This window comes from Procambarus clarkii, chromosome 13, assembly GCF_040958095.1.
Source record: "Procambarus clarkii isolate CNS0578487 chromosome 13, FALCON_Pclarkii_2.0, whole genome shotgun sequence".
In the NCBI taxonomy this organism is placed as follows: Eukaryota; Metazoa; Arthropoda; class Malacostraca; order Decapoda; family Cambaridae; genus Procambarus; species Procambarus clarkii.
In genome coordinates, this window is record NC_091162.1 from 30,507,031 (window position 1) to 30,528,979 (window position 21,949).

A 21,949-nucleotide genomic window follows, 5' to 3' on the forward strand; every position below is an offset into this window, starting at 1 on the left:
TGCCTGCCATCTGACATGTATGACACTGTTTTACGTACTGTTTGACGTTATTTACCATACCTGGCCAGTAGTAGTCTTGACGAATTCCATGGTAAGTCTTGTTGAAGCCGTAGTGAGAGTGCTCCGTGGGCCAGGTGTAGAATAGTGGGCCGCAGGCTGGTAGGAATCACAAGTTGTTCGATGTTGGCCCAATCGTCCTCCTCCTTCAGTTTACTGGGTCTATATCTGCGGTAGAGCAAGTCGTTCTCTAGGAAGAACCCAGGAATACTGTCGGGTTGAGTCTCAGCCTGGAAAAACAATGGTGTTAAAGTAAGATCTTCCCTCTGCAACTTACGGAACTCCAACTTGGTCAGATGCGGGGGTAGTTTCTGAGGGTCTTGAGGGACAGCGGTAGCAGTAGAGTCAGCTGGCTGTGGACGTGCGGCTTGTGCACGGGTGGTCACGAGAACCGGAGGAGAAACTTCATCACTCTCTTGAACCTCTGCTGGAACATACGCTAGAATAGGGTTACTTGGCACAGAGTTACACACCTGGGGTTTGTCCATGACGATCAGGTTGGTCGGTTGCAGGTCTTCTGCCAAGTCGTTGCCTAGGAGAAGTTGCACTCCAGGCATGGGAAAAGGCTTTTCCCTGACGGCGACTTGGACTTCTCCGTTCACGTAGGGACAATCCAGGTGGACTCTGGCGAGAGGGTATGGAGTGGTAGCAGTGAGGTCAGTGATGAAGACAGTTTCTCCGGTGTAGACGATGTTGGGCACAGCCGACTTCAAGATGATCGATTGAAGAGCCGCTGTGTCCCTCAAGATCTTCAATTTGAAACGTCCCTCCGGATTTGAACCGTTGGCAGAGACAGTTCCAGTATACAGGTGGTTACTGAAAAGAGAAAGATCATTAACATTAACACCAACATTCATCACAGGCTTACCGGACTTAGGAGGAGGTGGTTTGGGTTTCTGTGGGTCAGTGGTTCCCTTGTATTGAGACTTACCACACTTGTCTATGGTATGTCCATAGAGTCTACAATACTTGCAGTACAGTTGCGAACCAGCTTGATTTGCCAGGTTTGGTTTGAACCAGGTTTGCCCGAAATGCATTGCGTAATAGTGGCTTTAGGCATTGTATGTACTAGCTCTATCTATATATCAATCCATTAATGTAACATCACTTGTATGTATATACCTTACCTGAATAAACATCTGAATCTAAACATCTGAATCTGATCGGGGCTCACTTTCTCGTAACTGTACCACGACTTCTTACTGGAGGATGGTTCGGGTGTCAGCCGGTGGATGAGGCTGTAAGTGTCAGCCAACTTAGCACATTTCAGGTAGTCGGTTTCTTCTTTATCTGCCAAGTAGAGACGGACAGGGGGCGGCACACGTCTCAATAATTCTTCAACAAGCATCAGGTTGACGAGTTCTGTAAAAGTAGAGACATGTGCTGCTTCCAGCCATTTCATGAAATATCTCCGTTTTGTGTTAGCAAACTCAAGGAAGGTAGTGGTACTTGCCTTCAGGTGGTCACGGAATTTCCTTCTATAACTTTCAGTAGAGAGGAGGTAGGCGTCCAACACTGCTTGTTTCAGAGTCTGGTAGTCATTCTCAGACGCCAAAGTACTGAGTGTGACTGCAGCTCTACCTGTAAGATGGACTCTGAGAAGTGTGGCCCATTGGTCGACAGGCCAACTGAGTTGATTAGCAAGGGTTTCAAAGGTAGTGAAAAACACATCAACTTCTGCTTCTACAAAGGATGGCATTAACTTACTTGCATGTGATATATTAAAACTGACGGGAAGATTGGCAGTAGCTTGCTGGCGTTGAGTGAAGTGTGAAGTTTCCAAGGCGATTTCGCGTTGATGACACTCTAGAGCCAGAGTCGCTTGTTGCTTGTCATGCTCACGTTGCATCTCCAACTCGCGTTGTTTTGTTTCAAGCTGTACTCTTTCACGTTCACGGAGCAAGGCGACCTCATGTTCGTGGAGGGCGAGTCCCCGTTCGTGTTCTTCTCTCCTCAAGGCAGCTTCACGTTCGTGTTCTTCTCTCCTCAAAGCAGCCTCACGTTCGTGTTCTTCCCTTCGTATGGCAGCAGCTCGTTCTTGCTGTTCGATGGCTTCCCTTTGCTGCTCGCGTTCAATCTTGGCCAGCTCCAATTTGAGTTTCACCGTTGCCAAGTCAGTTTTATCTGCAATATAGTAAGTTTCATGAGTTTCAGAGTCTATCTTACCTTGCTCTAAATAGTAACCCAGCAACAGGTTGTGCAGGTCATTTTTGTTGGCTTGGTAGGGAACTTCTAGTTGATACTCATGTGCAAGAGTTTGTAATTCAGTCCTCTTGGCACGACTTAAAGTCCCTATTTCACCTGCTGCATTTGCACGGAAAGCTTGGAGACGAAACATGGTGAAATTAGCAAATAAATATACACGAATATTCAGTTATAGTGAATGTCAGAAACAGGACAACGTGGCAACTGGTACCTATCCTGTGGGATCTTTAACAATTAAAGTTAAGTACAAGGTGTTAAATGATTAATTTAAATCAAGGGCACAGGAAATCTTGTACCCGTTACTCATGTAAGAGGATAAGGGCAAGAAAATCCTACTAACAAATGAAACAGAGTTTCGAAAACAAATGAAACAGTTAATTGCCTCAAAAGTAAAATTGGTAGTCCAAGGATGTAAGCATACCTTGCCAAGTCTCTATAGGACATAAAGCAAGTTTTTCCTACTGAATTTAATATGATACTTACAGAATTAGCGAACTTTTGTGCTCTGAAAAAGTAAGCTAATTCCCTACCGTTGTATGTATCATCATCTCTGACTGATGTGTAGGGGTGCGAGGTGTCAACTGGTGACGAGAACTGCTGCTGAGGTCCCAATTCAGCAACTAAAGTTCGAGCTAGAGGAACTATGGCCCTCTTTGTCCTCCTACAGTCAGATTGCAGAAGATTGGGTGCACTTGACCCGGGGCAGACCACAGTACCAGGGTACCAATATGATGATCAGTCAAAATGAGAAATATCCAAGGGACAAAGATGGTAAACACGAGTAATAACACGGAGGGAGAGATGACCAATTAAGAGTATGACTGAGGCCTACAGTCACCACGTAATCCAAAGTTGTCTCACCTTCACCATATGTTACTCTCGTAATGCACAATACACCGCACCTTATAAAAAATGAAATTGAATATGAAAAATAGTAAAAGCTATGTTACCAAAGTTAAATGCGCTTACCATTAATTACCACTTGGCACCAGTACCTGAGTGAAGCTCCCGGACAGGCCCCCATATAATATGTGACGGTAACGAGTTGGTGTTCGGCTGTTCAAAGCTAGGGGTATGGCCTTGTCACATAGAATTAAAAAAAAATAGAAAATCTGGAACTTCGTCTGTGGTAAGGTAAGGAGAAGACACACAAAACACAAGTAAATTTTAACAATGGAATTTTAATTACGTTAGATAAACAAAACATGAATAAAATGGACATACAAATTCGTATAATAAAATCAATCAATCAAAATAATAAGAATAATTAAATGAAAAAATGAAAAGTTACGTTAAGACAAGTGAGCAATAACAAGCTGTGCAATATACAAGAAAATGAGAGGTGCAGGAATATTGGCTTTAAGCTATCACCTCTCTTAGTACACATAAGCCAAAGCTCAGTCTACCAGGGAGAAGTGTTAACCGTATGAAAGCACTGAATATTCTGAGGACTGAGGTCGTGGCGGCCCCAGACATCAAGTGGTATGGTGGGTGGAGTGCAGTTGCAGCCAGACCGGCGGCCAATCAGCGAGGAGCCGGCAACAAGACAGGTAGTTTGGCGGTTTGAGGTGAAGCAGGTGTCCCTGGCTGCATACGTTTTGCGCTCTGGCAAACCTTGCTGGTGTTGTTGTCGTTGTTTGACATTTCTTCCATAGAAGTTTTATATAGATGTATCGACGTATTTTTGGAGGGAAGAGCAGGCTCAATCTCTTGAAGGAGATTATCATCACAGTTGGTTGACATCCATAAGTGGACTTTTTTTAGTTCATTATTAACAACATTATTTAGTGTATGTGGTTTGGGGTTAGAGTAGATGAGGGTAGTATCATCAGCAAACAAAATAGGTTTCAGAATGTTAGAGACATTAGGCAGATCATTGATGTATATAAGAAATAGGAGAGGTCCCAAGATGCTGCCCTGTGGCACTCCAACGATTATTGGTAGAGTGGGAGAGGTTATATTATTGATGGCTACACATTGGTGTCTATCACTAAGATAGGATTGGATATAGTCCAGTGTATGGCCTCGAATTCCATAATGATGGAGTTTACGTAAGAGGTAATTGTGATTAACAGTATCAAAGGCTTTTTTCAGGTCAATGAAGAGTCCAATCGGAAACTCATTTTTGTCAAGGGCTGAGTAAATTATATCAAGGAGACTAATAATTGCATCGTTGGTACTCTTTTGAGAGCCGAAGCCAAACTGACAGGGGCTAAGAATGTCAAATTTTACGAGGTAGGAGTAAAGCTGTTTGTAGATAATTTTTTCAAATATTTTTGATAGTATGGGTAGGTTTGATATTGGTCTATAATTGTTTATGTCTGCCGGATTACCTCCTTTATGAGCTGGCGTTACTCTTGCTTTTTTAAGGATGTCAGGGAAGGTGTGACACTCAAGGGATTTGTTGAACAGCAGAGCTATAGGTGGGGCAAGGGCGTGGGAAGCGCTCTTGTATATAATGGAAGGTATTTCACTGATGTTCCCAGCTTTGGTTTTTAGTGAGTGTATGATGGACACAACATCTGTCGGGCTGACTGGTGAGAGGAGAAGAGAGTTTGGATAGCTGCCTGAGAGATATGTGTTGATATGTGTCTGAGTCTGTGGGATTTCACTGGCAAGGTTAGCACCAACCGATGAAAAGAAGCTATTAAATTCATTCGCCATTTCTAAATCAGATGACGGTGTAAGGCCATCCTTAGAGAGTGTTATCTGGTTGTGGGAGTGTTGTTTAGTTCCTAGGATATTAGAGATGGTTTTCCATGTGCTTTTCATGTTGCCTTTTGCTTCTTTGAATCTAGTCTCATAATATGAAAGTTTAGCTTTTCTTATGATACTGGTAAGCACTGATGAGTACCTTTTAACTACTTCCATTGTAACTAGGCCAAACCTAAATTTCTTTTCATATTCGTGTTTTTTGTTGATTGATTTGATTATGCCACTTGTGAGCCACGGGTTATTTTTTCTTTTATGTTTGTTATGAGGAAGGTAGGATAGTGGTCAGTTGTTCTGTCATAAATTACCCCAGATGTAAGGGGAGCTGTTATATTAGTCCATAAGTGATCCAGAGTAGTGGCAGATGTTTGAGTGACTCGGGTGGGCTTGGTGATTGTGGGGATTAGCATACAGGAGTGCATGCTGTTATGGAAATAGTCAACTTGAGGGTTGTTTTGAAGACCCAGGTCAGTATTGAAATCACCTCCCAGAATGATGTGATTTTTGTTAAGATTGTTATTTATGATAAGATTCTTTACGTTATCTGAGAATGAAGCTATGTTGGTATTAGGAAATCTATAGATGGCACCGATAGTCAGAGAGGATTTAAGGGATTTACTGGAGAACTTGGCAAAGGTATATTCACAATAGTCGTCTCTATCACTGATGACACTATTGCAGATGAAGGTATCTTTGTAATATATTGCTGTGCCACCACCTTTTTTATTAGGCCTGCAGTTATGAATGGCTTTATAACCATCTAAATTGTAGAGTTGGGTATAGTCTGTACTTAGCCAAGTTTCTGTTAAAATGATGAATGATAAATTAGTACCTACTGCTGTGAGTAGTGCATTTATATCATCAAAAGCTCCAGAACACCCCACACACCTTTCATGAGTCACAATCGTAAATAACCAGTACCTGCTTGATGGGGTTCTATGAGTTCTACTCTCCAAGCCCGGCCCGTGGCCAGGCTTCACTTGTGAGACCTTGGTCCACCAGGCTGTTGCTTGGAGTGGCCCACATATCCACTACAGCCTGGTTGGTCCGGTACTTCTTGAAGAAAAATATCTAGTTTTCTCTTGAAGATGTCCACGGTTGTTCCGGCAGTATTTCTTATACTAGCTGGGAGGATGTTGAACAACCGTGGACCTCTGATGTTTATACAGTGTTCTCTGATTGTGCCTATGGCACCTCTGCTCTTCACTGGTTCTATTCTGCATTTTGTTCCATGTCGTTCACTCCAGTAAGTTATTTTACTGTGTAGATTTGGGACCTGGCCCTCCAGTATTTTCCACGTGGATATTATTTTTTTCTTGTCTCCTTTCTAGTGAGTACATTTGGAGAGTTTTGAGACGATCCCAATAATTTACGCGCTTTATTGCATCTATGCTTGCCGTATATGTTCTCTGTACTCCCTCTATTTCAGCAATCTCTCCTGCTCTGAAGGGGGATGTGAGTACTGAGCAGTACTCAAGACAGGACAACACAAGTGACTTGAAGAGTACAACCATTGTGATGGGATCTCTGAATTTGAAAGTTTTCATAATCCATCCTATCATTTTTCTGGCTGACGCAATATTTGCTTGGTTATGGTCCCTAAACGTTAGGTCGTCAGACATCATTATTCCTACATCCTTTAAATGTTGTTTTCCTACTGTGGGCAGATTTTATTGTACTTTGTACCCTGTATTATGTTTAAGGTTCTCATTTTTACTGTACCTGAATACCTGGAGTTTATCACTGTTAAACATCATGTTATTTTCTGCTGGGCAGTTGAAAACTTTATTAGTATCTGCTTGTAGTTCTTCCAATGTCTTCAGCAGAGGTAATTTTCATGCTGATTTTTGTTATCTGCAAAAGATGACACAAAGCTGTGACTTGTATTGTCTATATCTGATATGAGAATAAGGAAAAGCAGTGGTGCAACGACTGTACCCTGAGGTACAGAGCTTTTTACTGCACTTGGACTAGATTTAATTTGGTTGACTGTTACTCTTTGCGTTCTGTTCGACAGAAAATTGAATAGCCACTGTCCTACTTTACCTGTCATTTTGTGTGTTAACGAATATCTTTGCGAAGTCCGTGTTTACCACATCTGCATTCTGTTTTTCTTATAATATCTGCTATCAGGACAATAACAAACTCTGCTTTCAGACAACACACATGCTAAACATAAATTCACTTCATACCTTCTCTTGTGTCAGTTACATTTATAAAACCCTTTTCTTAAGTGCAAATCCTGTTCTGAAACTCTTCCTGGACAGATGTAATAGATCACACACTCACCACACCAGACATAAATATCTCTGAATTCCCCAGTCAAACTTAATCTGTGTAAAGACACTATACAAATAAAGGGACCTGTCTATGGAAGTCACTCCCTTATGAATTGAAAAGCTGTCCAACCTTTGCTTTGTTCAAAAATAAAACCAAAAAGTACCTAATTTCATCTTCACCGTTGCCTACCTAGTGCTCTAACTCGCACTGTACGAGTGCTACCAAATTCCTCAATATATGTACCTAAGCCATATTACTCTACCATTGTAATCTCTGATATCATCTGATATCTTGGTTTTTATTTAAAGTGCATATTCTACTGCATTTTTCCTTGAAATGATCCTCAAATTGTGCTACAGTGAACCCATGTATAATCCTGATATTTTATCCTGATATTTTATCCTTATGTATCCTAATGTACCTAGAAATCCTTGTTCATTATAGTGTTTCGTTATTATTGTATATTGTTCTAATCTTTATTTTTGTTGACCTGTAAACATTTTTTTGTCAATTTTACTGTAATTTATCTGCTTAAAATTGCCTGTACCTGTACCTGTAAAGTAAAGCGTTAAAGCATCTATAAACATTTGTTGTCAATTCTACTGTAAATTATCTTCTTAAGATTGTGTTAGTTTAAGGACTTGCCCAAATCACTATGCATGCTAGTGGCTTTACAAGATTGTATAATCAACATCATTCTTATGTTCTCTCTTAACCCCAATGTACCTTCTTGTATATAAATAAATAAATAAATAAATGCCTCGGTGATTTTGTGGTAATGGTGAAATAACTGAGACTTGATCTTCCTGCTCTAAATCCATGTTGGCCTGGGTTGTGAAGGTCATTGGTCTCCGTGAAACTGGTGACCTGACTCCTGATCACTCTCTCAAATACTGTTATTATGTGGGACGTTAGTGCAACTGGTCTATAATTCTTTGTCAATGCTTTGCTCCCTCCCTTGTGTAGAGGGGCAATGTCTGCTGCTTTAAGCGCATCTGATATTTCCCCTTTGTCCGAGCTCTTCCTCCACAATATACTGAGTGCCTGTGCTACTGGCACTTTGCATTTCTTTATAAATATTAAATTTCATGAGTCTGGACCCGAAGCTGAGTGCATGGGCATGTTGTAAATTTGTTTCAAAATCTGTCACGCTCCTGTTGATATCAGTTGTACTGTATTTTCAAGGGTTCTAATATCATGCATAAAGCAGTTGTCTGGATCTTCCACTTTCATGCTGTTTATTGGAGTGCTAAAGATGTCATCATACTGCCTTTTTAGGATTTCATTAATTTCTTTGTCATCCTCTATGTCGTACTCAGTAGTAGGACTAATGATAACTGTGGTTCACAGACAATGTCGATCACTTTGGGTCACACTCCCACCTTACTCTGGGAGTTAAAACCGGTATTATGTGTTTTGCGAACATCACCTCAGTCACTGAGTTCACTTTATGCATACAGCCACCATCCCAGCACATCACTAACCTCCTACCTAGAGTTGACTGTACAATGAGTATACCAGCTGCCTGTATGGGGCACTCTTCACTCCTCATTGCGCACTTACTCTTCACACTACGTGTTTGCTTACAGCTTCGGTCTCTCATCACAGACACACACAAAAGGGTAGTGTGTCCCCGTGGCCTTCCTCCTACCACGGTAACCGTAGTTGGGGAAACGGCTCTGGCAAGGTTACATATTGGCTCTACACGCTTAACTCGCGGGCACTTTCTGGAGTGCCACCCTGTTCCTTATTGTCCAAACTGCATTGTCCCTCTTACGGTCGTGTATATCCTTGTTGAATGTCCAGACTTCCAGGATGTGCATGCGTCTTACTTTCCGACTGTCCCGTGCGGTCACCTGTTCCTCGATAGCATCCTTGGTGAATCGGATGCCTTTGATGTTTGCCTTGTGTGCTTCTGTTCTCGTATTGGCATTCTTAGTGATATTTAGCGCCTTTTAAATATCCCACACTTTTGATGGTGCTACATAGCCTCCCCGGCTTGGTGTCTAAGATCTGGCTAATGTCTCTAACATTCTTAAACATTTATTATTTGCTGACGATATTATCTTCATTTACTCAGACCCCAACCCTCACACACTAAATAATGTTGTAAATAACGATTTAAAGTCCACTCATGGATGTCAACCAATAAACTAAGACTAAACATCGAAAAGATCTACTAAATTTTATTTGGAAGCAAATCAACAGATGAAATTCAGCTTCAGATAGACAATGTTAACATCAGCAATAAAAATGATAAAAAGTTACTTGGCCTATACTTAGACAAGAGACTTAACTTCAACACCCACATACAACACATAATCAAGAAAGTCTAAAAAACTGTCGGTATACTCTCTAAAATCAGATATTATGTTTCAAACTCAGCTCTTCTCTCATTACACTTTGTGCTAATCTATCCCTGTCTCACATACGATATCTGTGCATGGGGTTCAACCAAAACTGCAAACTACCTCAAGCCCATCATCACCCAGCAAAAATCTATCAGAACAATAATAAACTCTTTTCAGACAACACTCAGCCCCCCTTGTTTAAATCCCTAAACATTTATTTATTTATTTATTTATGCATATACAAGAATGTACATAAGGAATGTGAGGATACAAATATGGTAATTACAGTCTTGTAAAGCCACTAGCACGCGCAGCGTTTCGGGCAGGTCCTTAATCTAAGAAAATTTTAAGGAGGTAAATACTTGCAAAATTTATAGACAAAAAAATGATAACAGATTACATGAAATGAAAAAAAAAAAAAAAAAAAAGATGAGAGAAAATTGTAGGTACAGTATATTAAAGCACATAGGTAGCTAAGATTGATTGCAATGACAGCTTAAAATGGTAGTTGACAACAAATTGGTAGGCACAATACAGCAGAAACAATATAAGATTGATTGCAATGACAGCTTGAATGGTAGTTGACAAAAATTGGTAGTCACAATACAGCATATGGCTAGCACATAAAAGAAGACAGCAATGAACACAATGATAAGGTTGTTTGATATTACATAAAAATTAGGAGATTGGGTAACACTAGGTACAGAGCAAATTTAAAGCTCAGTGTAGGAAACTAAGAAGATGAAGTTAGGTACTTTTTGGTTTTGCTTTTAAATAAGGCAAAAGTTTTACAGTTTTTCAATTCACTAGGGAGTGAGTTCCATAGACTAGGTCCCTTAATTTGCATAGAGTGTTTACACAGATTAAGTTTGACCCTGGGGATATCAAAGAGATATTTATTTCTGGTGTGGTGATAATGGGTCCTATTACATCTGTCCAGGGACACTAAACATAACTCACTCCACACATTTTCTTGTGCCATTTACATGTACAATACCTTGTTCCTAAATGCAAATCCTGATCTGAAACTCTTCCTTGACAGATGTAATTGAACCCACAATCACCACACCAGAAATAAATATCTTTGATATCCCCGGAGTCGAACTAAATCTGTGTAAAGACACTATGCTAATAAAGGGACCTAGTCTACATTATACCTAGAAATAATCATCAAATTATGATACAATGTTTCCTGTTGATAATCCTCAAATTTTACTATAATGTATAGTACCTACTAATTTTCTTCAAATTTTCTTTCAATGTACCTTTTAACATTTTTAAATTTTACTACAAATTACCAGCTTACAAACATTTGTTAGCGTTTCGGGCCGGTCCTTAATCTATGCGTGTTAGTGGCTTTACAAGAATGTAAAAACATAAATGCTATGTGTTCTCATAAACCCAATGTACCTTCTTGTATGTAGCTAAATAAATAAATAAAAAGCAGGACAGGGGTCCCAGATCCCTTGCACTCCGACACTGGCCTAACTGGTCACTTGGACATCCCAGGTGGCAGAACTTTAGGCTTGGAATTCTCGCTGCCTACTTAATCTTCCTTGATGTTGATAACCATAGACAAAGTGTTAGACAAATCTCAAGTCAAGCCTGGCCTAGGGCCGGGCTTGCGTAGTAGAACCCCATCCAGGTAAGGATTACACACTGCCTTCTTGTAGTTGCTCAGCTGACAAGAGGCTGTGAGGAAATTGACACTCGGCTCCTCATCCCAGCCTCGAACACAGAAACCGGTGATTTCAGATCACCAAGATTCTGAGTTGCAATCTGACTGCAACCTACAGATCTTCGTCCACAGAAACGTCCACGGAAAGTTCTGCACAGTTTTGAGGTTATCCCTGACTCTGCTACTGTTTAGCCGTCATAACCTTAAGAAATCCCAGACCTCTACCGAGCTGGCTGTGTTGCATCTGTCTCTCATGACGTTACAGGGTGCAATGGCGCCTGCCCGTGACGGCGACAAGTGTAACTCGGGGTGCTCCCGCCATACCACGTGACCTCAGGTCACTTCCTCATTGGTTACTCCTGCCAGCATGTGACCAATCGCCTCTTTTCCATCGGGTAATTTTGGTCTCGCTGCTTATTTGATTTTTGGCAGGAAAACTACTAAGGGCTGGCAGTGATCCACTATCTTTGTCAAAAAGGCTAGGCTTTACCACCTCGCCATCGAAACTTAAAACAGAAATAATTTAAAAATAGGCTTCTTTCCTCCCTCAAACCATAATAAAATAAATGTTGGATACTTCTACCTATATACAGACAGAATATGACTCTTGACAAACAGGAAGAGGCGCTTCAGGCGATGGTAACTGTGACGGGGTGAGGAGAGGGAGGGACGGGAAGCACTGATTTCTGATTGGTTGCAGAAGATGGTGGGGGCGTGAAGGGTAGAGATGCAAGGTGGTGATGCAAAAGTTAGGGGTAGGGGGGGGGTTGGTGGTGTTGGTAGTGGTGTAGGAGGGAACGAGGGGGGGAGAAGAGGGAAGGCAAGAGCGAGCTGACAACATGTTGATTTGCAACATTACCCATTACATTTTCCATGTTCCAGTCTTGCAGTATGGCAACACTGTGAGGGTGGTGATACTGCAACACAATTACAATTGTGGGTGATGATAAAGGTAGACTCCCAGAGTCCTCAGGATCTTCTTCACTTAATCTTCTTTCAACATCATTTAAATATTTTATTTAGCAAATAATTTATGCCTTTTATTTTGTATTGAATTATATTTATATATTGCTTTTATAGACAAATTTGGAGTTTATGATGTGTGGTTTTTACCAAGTGTCAAAGTGACATGTGCAGTTCACGTTTTATCTAATTTTTGCATTTTGTTTTTTTTGATTGCAGACAGATTCTGACCACTTGAGATTAGGTCCTATGAAGGTTATGAGGAAGCAGTTTAAGGTTGGTTCAGTTTGCTTATTATTATTATTATTTATTTCCCACTTGTTATAAATAAATGTGTGTGGGTTTGCTATGTTATTGGACTGGTACTATTAAGGGGTAAGGGTAGTTAGAAGACAGAGTTATCAACTATGGGAGAGCTAAAAGGCCCGGCCCCCAAAATAAACTATCCACAGTAATAATAACTTGCTACTAGACCATATATGTCAGTCTAAGGGTTGATTAATACACTCCCACACAGGAAGAAGAGATACTCTGTTCTAAGGTACTTATTTATTAACCCCTTAACAACCCCCCATACACACACCAATAACAATAATAATAATAACTTTACCACACTACCTTACGTTAAAAGCCTTGGTCCACATAAACAGGATACAATGTTTTACACTGAGCACAAGCTAGGGTAAAGCTCTACTATTGAATAACTTGAAGTTAGTGTCAGCTTAGGGTAGGGGACCACGTGGTTCCAATGGAACCCCCTTTAGAATACTAGTAATATAAACCCTAAAAACACCTACTACACACACAGTATATTACTAAACACATAGGACATGAGTATGCCAGACATGCATAATACGGTGCTCAATATACTTATCTTGAACAAGACACAGAAATAAGGAAACGAAGAGGAAGGATAGGAGGGAGTTCCTTTCACCACAGCCAGCAATGCGCACTGCATCCAGGGTTCCTGCCCGCCATCTGAGGAGCTGGAGGAACTCGACAACCTATGATAACCATTTTTGTAACCCATATGTAACTCCTTTTTTGTAACAAAGTTCAAATAAAGTAAATATATATGTGTACATACAAAAGAATGGGGGTGGTAAAAGAAGATAATATTAGTGTTCAGTGAGAAACCACAAGGTCTCCTCTGAATACTTTTTATTTTCTTCTCCGAGGCTATGGGTCCCCACAGTGGCACCAGAGGTGGTACCCTCACAAACTTTATATTATATATATTATATATATATATATATATATATATATATATATATATATATATATATATATATATATATATATATATATATATATTGGTGTATACTGGCAGCAGGTTTTCTTTCAAACATGTTTCATTGAATATGACCGCATATTCTGTATTTATTATTTTTTGGTTTAGGGCTTCTATCCCTCTAACTATTTTCTTAGCATCAGGGCTTAATTGGAATAGGAGTTCTCCAAAACTCATTTTCGTACTTTTAAGGTGAAGAAAAGAAGTGATTTACTATAGAGTGTATTACACTTATTTGTATAATTTGCACGACGTTTCGAACCTCCATGGTTCATTCTCAAGTGAACAGATCTTACAATACTAGTTGATTTTATACCCGCATTAGGTCAGGTGATAATACAATGAAGGTGAAAAACATGGGGGGATACTTAAGGGATAAACATAGGGGCTGCAGAAGGCTTATTGGCCCATACGAGGCATCTCCTATCCAAACACAAAGATTAATCCAGTGTAATTGGCCTGTTATGTTGGACATTGTCTTCTGTGTTGGCATCGATATGTTCTTGTCTTGTCCTTACTCTCATGGTGGGTAGAGTAAATAGTTCCGTGATTTGGGTGTTCATGGTAGGTCGCTCTATTCTTATGTGAATTGCCTCAAGAATTTGTAATCTTCTTGAAAATCTTCAAGAAGATTACAAATTCATTTTTTAATTGTCTGACGCCTGAACGCGTTTCGTAATTCGTATTTCATTTTCAAAGACTTAATTTACACACAAATTCTTCGTACTTATACTCTATTGGATGAGGTGATATGGTACAAAAGTTTTGGGTGAGGTGACAAACACAAGACAGAACACGAAACAATGGGTATAAATTGAATAAGTGAACATATGAATGGAAGTAACTGCAGAAGGTCTATTTGCCCATACTTCCTCTTGCTGCTTCCATATTGGTTCAGAGTCTTGAAGTGGGTAGAATATAGTTGTGCATTAATTGGCTGTTGATTGCTGGTGTTGACTTTTTGATGTGTAGTGCCTCGCTTATGTCAAGTTACCTGCTATCGCTGTACCTATCGATGATTTCTGTGTTGTTTGTTAAGATTTCTCTGGTGATGGTCAGGTTGTGGGAAGAGATTGTGTGTTCCTTGATGGCTCCCTGTTGCTTATGCATTGTTAGTCGCCTAAAAAGAGACATTGTTGTCTTGCCTATATACTGAGTTCTTTGGGGCTTACAGTCCCCAAGTGGGCATTTAAAGGCATAGACGACGTTGGTCTCCTTCAAAGCGTTCTGCTTGGTGTCTGGCGAGTTTTTCATGAGTAGATTGGCGGTTTTTTGGTTTTATAATAAATTAACAATTGTATTTTCTGATTTTTGTCTGTAGGGATGGCGTTCTTATCAACAATATCTTTCAGGACCCTTTCCTGCGTTTTATGAGCTGTCAAAAAGAAGTTCCTGTAAAATAGTCTAATTGGGGGTACAAGTGTTATGTTGGTTGACTCTTCAGAAGTTGCATGGCGTTTTACCTTACTTTTTATGTCTTCAACGAAACAGCTAGAGAAGCCGTTGTTGACTAGGACTTGCCTTACCCTACAGAGTTCTTCATCGACTTCTTTCCATCCTGAGCTGTGGCTTAGAGCACGGTCAATGTAAGCCTTGACAACACTTCTCTTGTACCTGTCTGGGCAGTCACTATTGGCAGAGGCACATTCGTATGTTTGTTTCTATGGTGTAGATTGCAGTATGGAAGCCTCCGCTCCTTTCCATGACTGTTACATCCAGAAAGGGCAGCTTCCCATTGTTCTCCATCTCGTACGTGAAACAACACAGAATTCTGCACAAATGCCTCCTTCAGCTGCTGCAGACATCTGGCATCAGGTACCCGTGTAAAAATGTCGTCAACATACCTGCAGTATATGGCGGGTTTCAAGCCCATGTCAACTAAGACCCTCTGCTCGATGGTGCCCATGTAGAAGTTCGCAAACAGGACACCTAGGGGAGAACCCATGGCGACCCCATCTACTTGCTTATACATGTACCCATCTGGGCTCACGATGGGTGCCTCTTTAGTGCAGGCTTGGAGTAGTTTCCTCAGTATGCTTTCTGGCATGTCAAGAGGAGTGCAAGCCGGGTCACAATACACTCTGTCTGCTATCATCCTGATTGTCTCGTCCACAGGTACGTTGGTAAATAGTGACTCCACATCCAACGAGGCTCTTGTCCCTGTGGCCCGTGCTCTGTGCAGTAAATCGACAAATTCCTTGGGAGACTTCAAGCTGAAAGCACAGGGTACGTAAGGAGTCAGCAACCTGTTGAGTCGCTTAGCCAGTCTGTATGTGGGTGTGGGTATCTGGCTGATGATTGGCCGAAGAGGGTTTCCCGGCTTGTGGGTCTTGACATTTCCATAGGCATACCTAGGTTTGTATTCACCAACAACTTTTGGCAGTTGGAGTCCGGATTTCTTGGCGTTCAGTTTCGATCAATCTGTTTACCTTCGTTTTCAATTTGGCTCTAGTGTCCTTCGTTACCCTTTGGAATTTTGTTAGGTCAGAGAGTATGAGGTTCATTTTTGCCAGATATTCATCTTTTTTAAGAATGACGTATATTGGCGACTTGTCACCTCTCCTAATGACTATCGCCTTGTTCTCCCGAAGGCTCTTAGCTGCCACTTTGAGTTCGGGGGACAGTATGGTGCTTCTGTAGTTACCTCGAAACTTTCCTCCTCCTGCAATAAGTTCTGTTTGCAAGGTGTCTTTAGTGGTCAGCTTCTTTTGCTTCTCGAGGTCGAATATATCGTCCAATAGGATCTCCAACTCCACTTTCCGGGCCATCTCACTCGGTCTGGACATAACATGACGACAGTTTATACCCAGATTTAAGAGAGTAATTTGGTCCTCAGTGAGGTTGATTCCAGCAAGGCTTAAGAAGCCATCTCTGGGTCGTGGAATTGCCATAGGTCCTCCAAATAATGTTGTCAGTTTCTTGATGATCCTGGTTTCGGTGCGAGTACAGAGGTCTTCGTCGATGTTGCTGTTTCTCTATTGGTTTGTAGCATGGAGTAGTTGCATTTTGCTGTCTTTGATCTCATTTTCTGCCTTGAGTATCTGATGTTGAATCAAATCTTGGCGATATTTTATCGTGGAGGCTAGGTTTCTTGCTGCTGAGTCGTGCGTTTTTATATTAGTATATTTTGGTAGCAGTCTTTCTTGTAAACATATGTTGTTGAATATGACCGAAAAAGTAAGATTAATAATTCTAATATGAATCTTCTCAATATTTCTTATGTTTTTCCTCACTGTCGGTGGTAATAAAAATAACAATTCTCCGAAATTCATTTTTTTTAATTGTCTGACACCTGAACGCGTTTCGTAATTAGTATTACATTTTCAAAGACTTAATTTACACACAAATTCTTCGTACTTATACTCGACCAACACCTGGACATCCTCACAGATCGATATCACCACAGCACCGAAACCAGGATCATCAAGAAACTGACAACATTATTTGGAGGACCTATGGCGATTCCACGACCCAGAGATGGCTTCTTAAGCCTTGCTGGAATCAACCTCACTGAGGACCAAATTACTATCTTAAATCTGGGTATAAACTGTCGTCATGTTATGTCCAGACCGAGTGAGATGGCCCGGAAAGTAGAGTTGGAGATCCTATTGGACGATATATTCGACCTCGAGAAGCAAAAAAAGCTGACCACTAAAGACACCTTGCAAGCAGAACTTATTGCAGGAGGAGGAAAGTTTCGAGGTAACTACAGAAGCACCATACTTTCCCCCGAACTCAATGCGGCAGCCAAGAGCCTTCGGGAGAACAAGGCGATAGTCATTAGGAGAGGTGACAAGTCGCCAATATACATCATTCTTAAAAAAAAGACGAATATCTGGCAAAAATGAACCCCATACTCTCTGACCAAACTAAATTCCAAAGGGTAACGAAGGACACTACAGCCGAATTGAAAACGAAGGTAAACAGATTGATCGAAACTGAACGCCAAGAAATCCGGACTCCACCTGCCAAAAGTTGTTGGTGAATACAAACCTAGGTATGCCTATGGAAATGTCAAGACCCACAAGCCGGGAAACCCTCTTCGGCCAATCATCAGCCACATACCCACATACAGACTGGCTAAGCGACTCAACAGGTTGCTGACTCCTTACGTACCCTGTGCTTTCAGCTTGAAGTCTCCCAAGGAATTTGTCGACTTACTGTGCAGGGCACGGGCCACGGGGATAAGAGCCTCGTTGGATGTGGAGTCACTATTTACCAACGTACCTGTGGACGAGACAATCAGGATGATAGCAGACAGAGTGTATTGTGACCCAGCTTGCACTTCTCTTGACATGCCAGAAAGCATACTGAGGAAACTACTCCAAGCCTGCACTAAAGAGGCACCCTTCGTGAGCCCAGATGGGTACATGTATAAGCAAGTAGATGGGGTCGCCATGGGTTCTCCCCTAGGTGTCCTGTTTGCGAACTTCTACATGGGCACCATCGAGCAGAGGGTCTTAGTTGACATGGGCTTGAAACCCGCCATATACTGCATGTATGTTGACGACATTTTTACACAGGAACCTGATGCCAGTTGTCTGCAGCAGCTGAAGGAGGCATTTGTGCAGAATTCTGTGTTGTTTCACGTACGAGATGGAGAACAATGGGAAGCTGCCCTTTCTGGTCTTTCTGGTAACAGTCTCGGAAAAGTGAGGAGGGAATATCATGAGCAAGGGATGTCCCAATGGATGAAAAGAACCTATTGAATTCAATAGCAGTGTCAGAGGCTGAAAAAACACCATCGTCATTGGATAGGAGAATTGGTTTTTTATTCAAAATCTTTTTTGAACCTAATATTTTGGAGATAGTGCTCCATGTTTTCTTAATGTTGCCCTTAATTTGGGTAAATGTATTTTCGTAGTATTTTACTTTGGCTCTTCTAATTATTTTAGACAGCATGGATGAGTAAATCTTTGAAAATTCTTTGGAGACGACTCCTAACCTATACTTCTTCTTAAGGTCATGTTTTTTTATTAATAGATTTAAGTATACCCATTGTAAGCCATGGAGTGTTTAACATTTTATTTGTAACTTGTTTCGTTAGCATTGGACAGTAGGGAGTTATAAAGGTTCAGAGTTGTCTGAAGAAATGTTTGCACTGCTAGGATTGATGTTCACTGTACACCTAATTCAGCCTCCCAGTTGATATTAGCAGCAACAGCAATAAAGTTGCTTATAGAAATTTCATTGTGCAGCCTACAGCTTATCTTCCTTGTATCTAGATGTGATTTATTAATGTTGGTTAGGAGAAACGTGGGGTAATGGTCTGTGGTCCTATCAATGATTATCCCTGAAGTAAGTGGAGAGGTTATGTTAGTCCAGATGTGGTCAAGAGCAGTGGCGGTACTATCAGTGATTCTAGTAGGTCTAGTGATTAAGGGTATGGGAATTCATACAGTTGAGAAAACTAGCAGCAGGAGGGTTATCAGGCTCGTAGAGGTCAATATTAATTAAAGTCCCCTGCGATAATTAGATGGTTTGTGTTCAGTCTGTTATCTAGTATTAGATTTCTAAGGTTAGAATTGAATTCGGACACATCAGTGTTAGGAATTCTATAGACTGCACCCACAGTCAGGACAGACTCAGCACCCTTGACTTTGAAACTGGCAAAGATATACTTCCCACAGAAGTTTAGTTCCAATTACTTTTAAGCATGTCAGTTCTTGGTGGTAGTAAAGAGCAGTACCACCACCTCTGAATTGGTCGACTGTTGTGAATTTGGCATGTTAAAGAGTTGAGTAGTTTCCTCTTTTAACCACGTTTCAGTAAGTATAACAAAAGAGAATTTGTTGTCAATAGTTGTGGATAGGCGCACGCTCCTCTATTTGCACTCCTCTCTCGTCCTGTCTAAACTCGATTATGGTTGCCCTGCATACTTCTTCTGCTTCTCCTCCTACTCTTCGCCGTCTTGATGCTTTGCATCATACTGGGTTGCATCTCGGCTCTGGTGCCTTTCGTTCGACTCCCGCCCTCAGTTTGTATGTTGCTACTGGCTTTCTCTCTCTTCAGGACCGCCGTGATCGCTACTGTCTTCGCTGTCTTGCGCGGTCCTTATAACATCTTTCCTCTCTCCTCTGTCATGCTTTGACTTTTCCTCCTCCTGTAACTCCTGTTCCTCTTCATCGTCTCCCACTTTCTGTCCGGTTATCTCGCTTACAGAATTCTCTTTTTGTTGTTATTTCTAATGTTTCTTCTCATATTGTTCCTTCCTTGCCTCCACGGAGAGTCCCCCTTCACAAGTTTTGTACAGTCCTTGACTTGTATTACTAAAGCCTTTACCCCTCCTACAATTCTGAAAAGCCTCTTCCTTGAGCACTTTTCTTCGCACTCCCACTCTATTTCCATCTTCACCGATGGGTCTAAGTCTGCGGACGGTGTGGACTACTGTTATTTTTACTGACCGTACTTATATGTGTCGCCTCCCTTTGGAGGCTAGCGTCTTTACAGCGGAACTTTATGCTATTCTCTATGCTCTCCGTCTCTTGCTTTCTCATTCTCATTCCTCCTTTGTGGTTGTAGTTGACTCTCATAGTGCCCTCATGGCTCTAGGGTCCTTTAATCCTGTCCATCCGGTGGTCATTGAGATTCAACATTGGCTGTTTCTTATTTCTAGTAAATTTAAATCAGTAGAGTTTTGCTGGGTTCCCAGCCATATTGGTGTTTCTTTCAATGAGCGTGCGGATGCTGCCGCTAAGGAAGCTATTCGTTCTTGTCCCATCTCCCGTAAAGGTATTCCTTATTCCGACTTTTATCCTGTTATTCATTCCTCCATCCTTACCCGTTGGCAGGGTTGTTGGTCGTCTGTGGTTAGCAACAAGCTGCGTACTCTCAAACGTAGTGTGTCCCCGTGGCCTTCCTCCTACCACCGTAACCAGCGGTGGGAAACTGCTTTGGCACGGCTGCGGGTTGGCCATACTCGCTTAACCCACGGTCACTTAATGGAGCGCCGCCCTGCTCCTTACTGTCCGAATTGGGTTGTCCTTCTTACAGTTGTGCATATCTTTGTTGAATGTCCTGCCTTCCAGGACGAGCGTGTCTTGCTTTCCGACCGTCCTTCGCGGTCATTTGTCCCTCGATAGAATTCTAGGTGAATCGGATACTTTTGATATCGTTTGCCTTATGCGTTTTTGTTCTCGTATTGGCATTCTTGGTGATATTTAGCGCCCTCTGATTATTTCGCACTTTGATGGTGCTACATAGCCTTTCCAGTTTGGTGCCTTCTTTTGATAATTACCTTACCTTACCTTGTCAACAGTTTCAATCAAGGCATTAACATCATCAAAGTGTTTGCTTAGAGATCTTACATTCAAGTTAATTACAGCGACATTATGATTATGTTAATACATTGTTTACATCATGTGCTGTAAAATATCTGCAATTTTGTTCATTAAAGTGATGATTGTCTTAGATAGTGGATGAGAGGTTTAGTTCTGGGCCAGGTACTTGTTTGCATAAGAAGGCTGGTTGTAGGAAAACAAGGCAAAAAAGACAATTACAAAATAAACAAATTTTGATATAAAATGGGGGAAAAATATAAATATATAAAAGACTATACAAGACAAACACGAAACGAACAAAAATATGAGGTAGATTGCTTAAAAGTACTCTCAGGTACACTGAGAGTAATAATTTGTATTTTGAGACACAGGCTAAGCCAGGGGTACAGTGGAGTAAGGGAGTATGGTGAGGCTAGGCAACCTAGGTAATAATGAAAGCAAAGAAAAAAGTTGAATAATAAACATAAGCAAATTTAATTTTAATGATAACTATAAATATTTAATCTTAATGATAATTAACTATAAATAGTTTAGTTATGATCCTATAATTAATAAGAACTAAAGAAAATGTTAATGTACTCAATTAATTAAATCATATTGCAGACCTTTGTAATTCTTCAATTATGCTTCATAAAGTGCGAAATTCCATGTCAGTACTGCATATTCCATGTTTTGGTGTAACAAATGTTGCGTAGATTGCCTTGAAGGACTTTTGATAGTCTTGTAAATGATGTTCTTATATGTACCAGCGTCACATATGCTGCCAATGTTATCCTGTTTATGTGCGTCTCCGGTGTGAGTGTTGGAAGTATATCCACCCAAATCTTTTTTCCTTTCAATTCCTGTAGTTGCGTTATAGTATAGATACTGTCTAGTCTCCTTTCTCCCTTTCCCATCTTCATTACCTTACACTTCATTGGATTGAATTTCAGTAGCCATTTATTTGACCATTTCTAGAGTTTGTTAAGGTCCTCCTAAAACTTTGTGCAGTCCTCCTCTATTTTTACAGTCCTTATCAGCTTAGCATCATGTGCAAACATTGACATGTCTGAGCTCACTCCCTCCTTACCTTGAAGTGCTTCCGGGGCTTAGCGTCTCTGCGGCCCGGTCGTCGACCAGACCTACTGGTTGC

General features: G+C 41.0%; 1 protein-coding gene across 8 annotated transcripts in view; it reads left to right on the forward strand.

The window, feature by feature from the left end:
- The window catches only part of LOC123757285 (high affinity cAMP-specific and IBMX-insensitive 3',5'-cyclic phosphodiesterase 8B), a 787,483-nt gene that overhangs the window by 231,585 nt on the left and 533,949 nt on the right, over positions 1–21,949 (forward strand). For 5 of the 8 annotated variants that reach the window (XR_011228393.1, XM_069323843.1, XM_069323836.1 and 2 more), the window contains exon 4: positions 12,466–12,522. The exons of 2 other annotated variants lie outside the window; for them this stretch is intronic. Coding sequence is in view for 5 of the 6 variants with exons in the window: in XM_069323843.1 (XP_069179944.1) it covers positions 12,466–12,522 (57 nt within the window). In the remaining variant the exon portion in view is untranslated. The remainder of the gene's footprint in view (positions 1–12,465; positions 12,523–21,949) is intronic. One more of the 8 variants, XM_069323842.1, reaches the window with a different exon arrangement.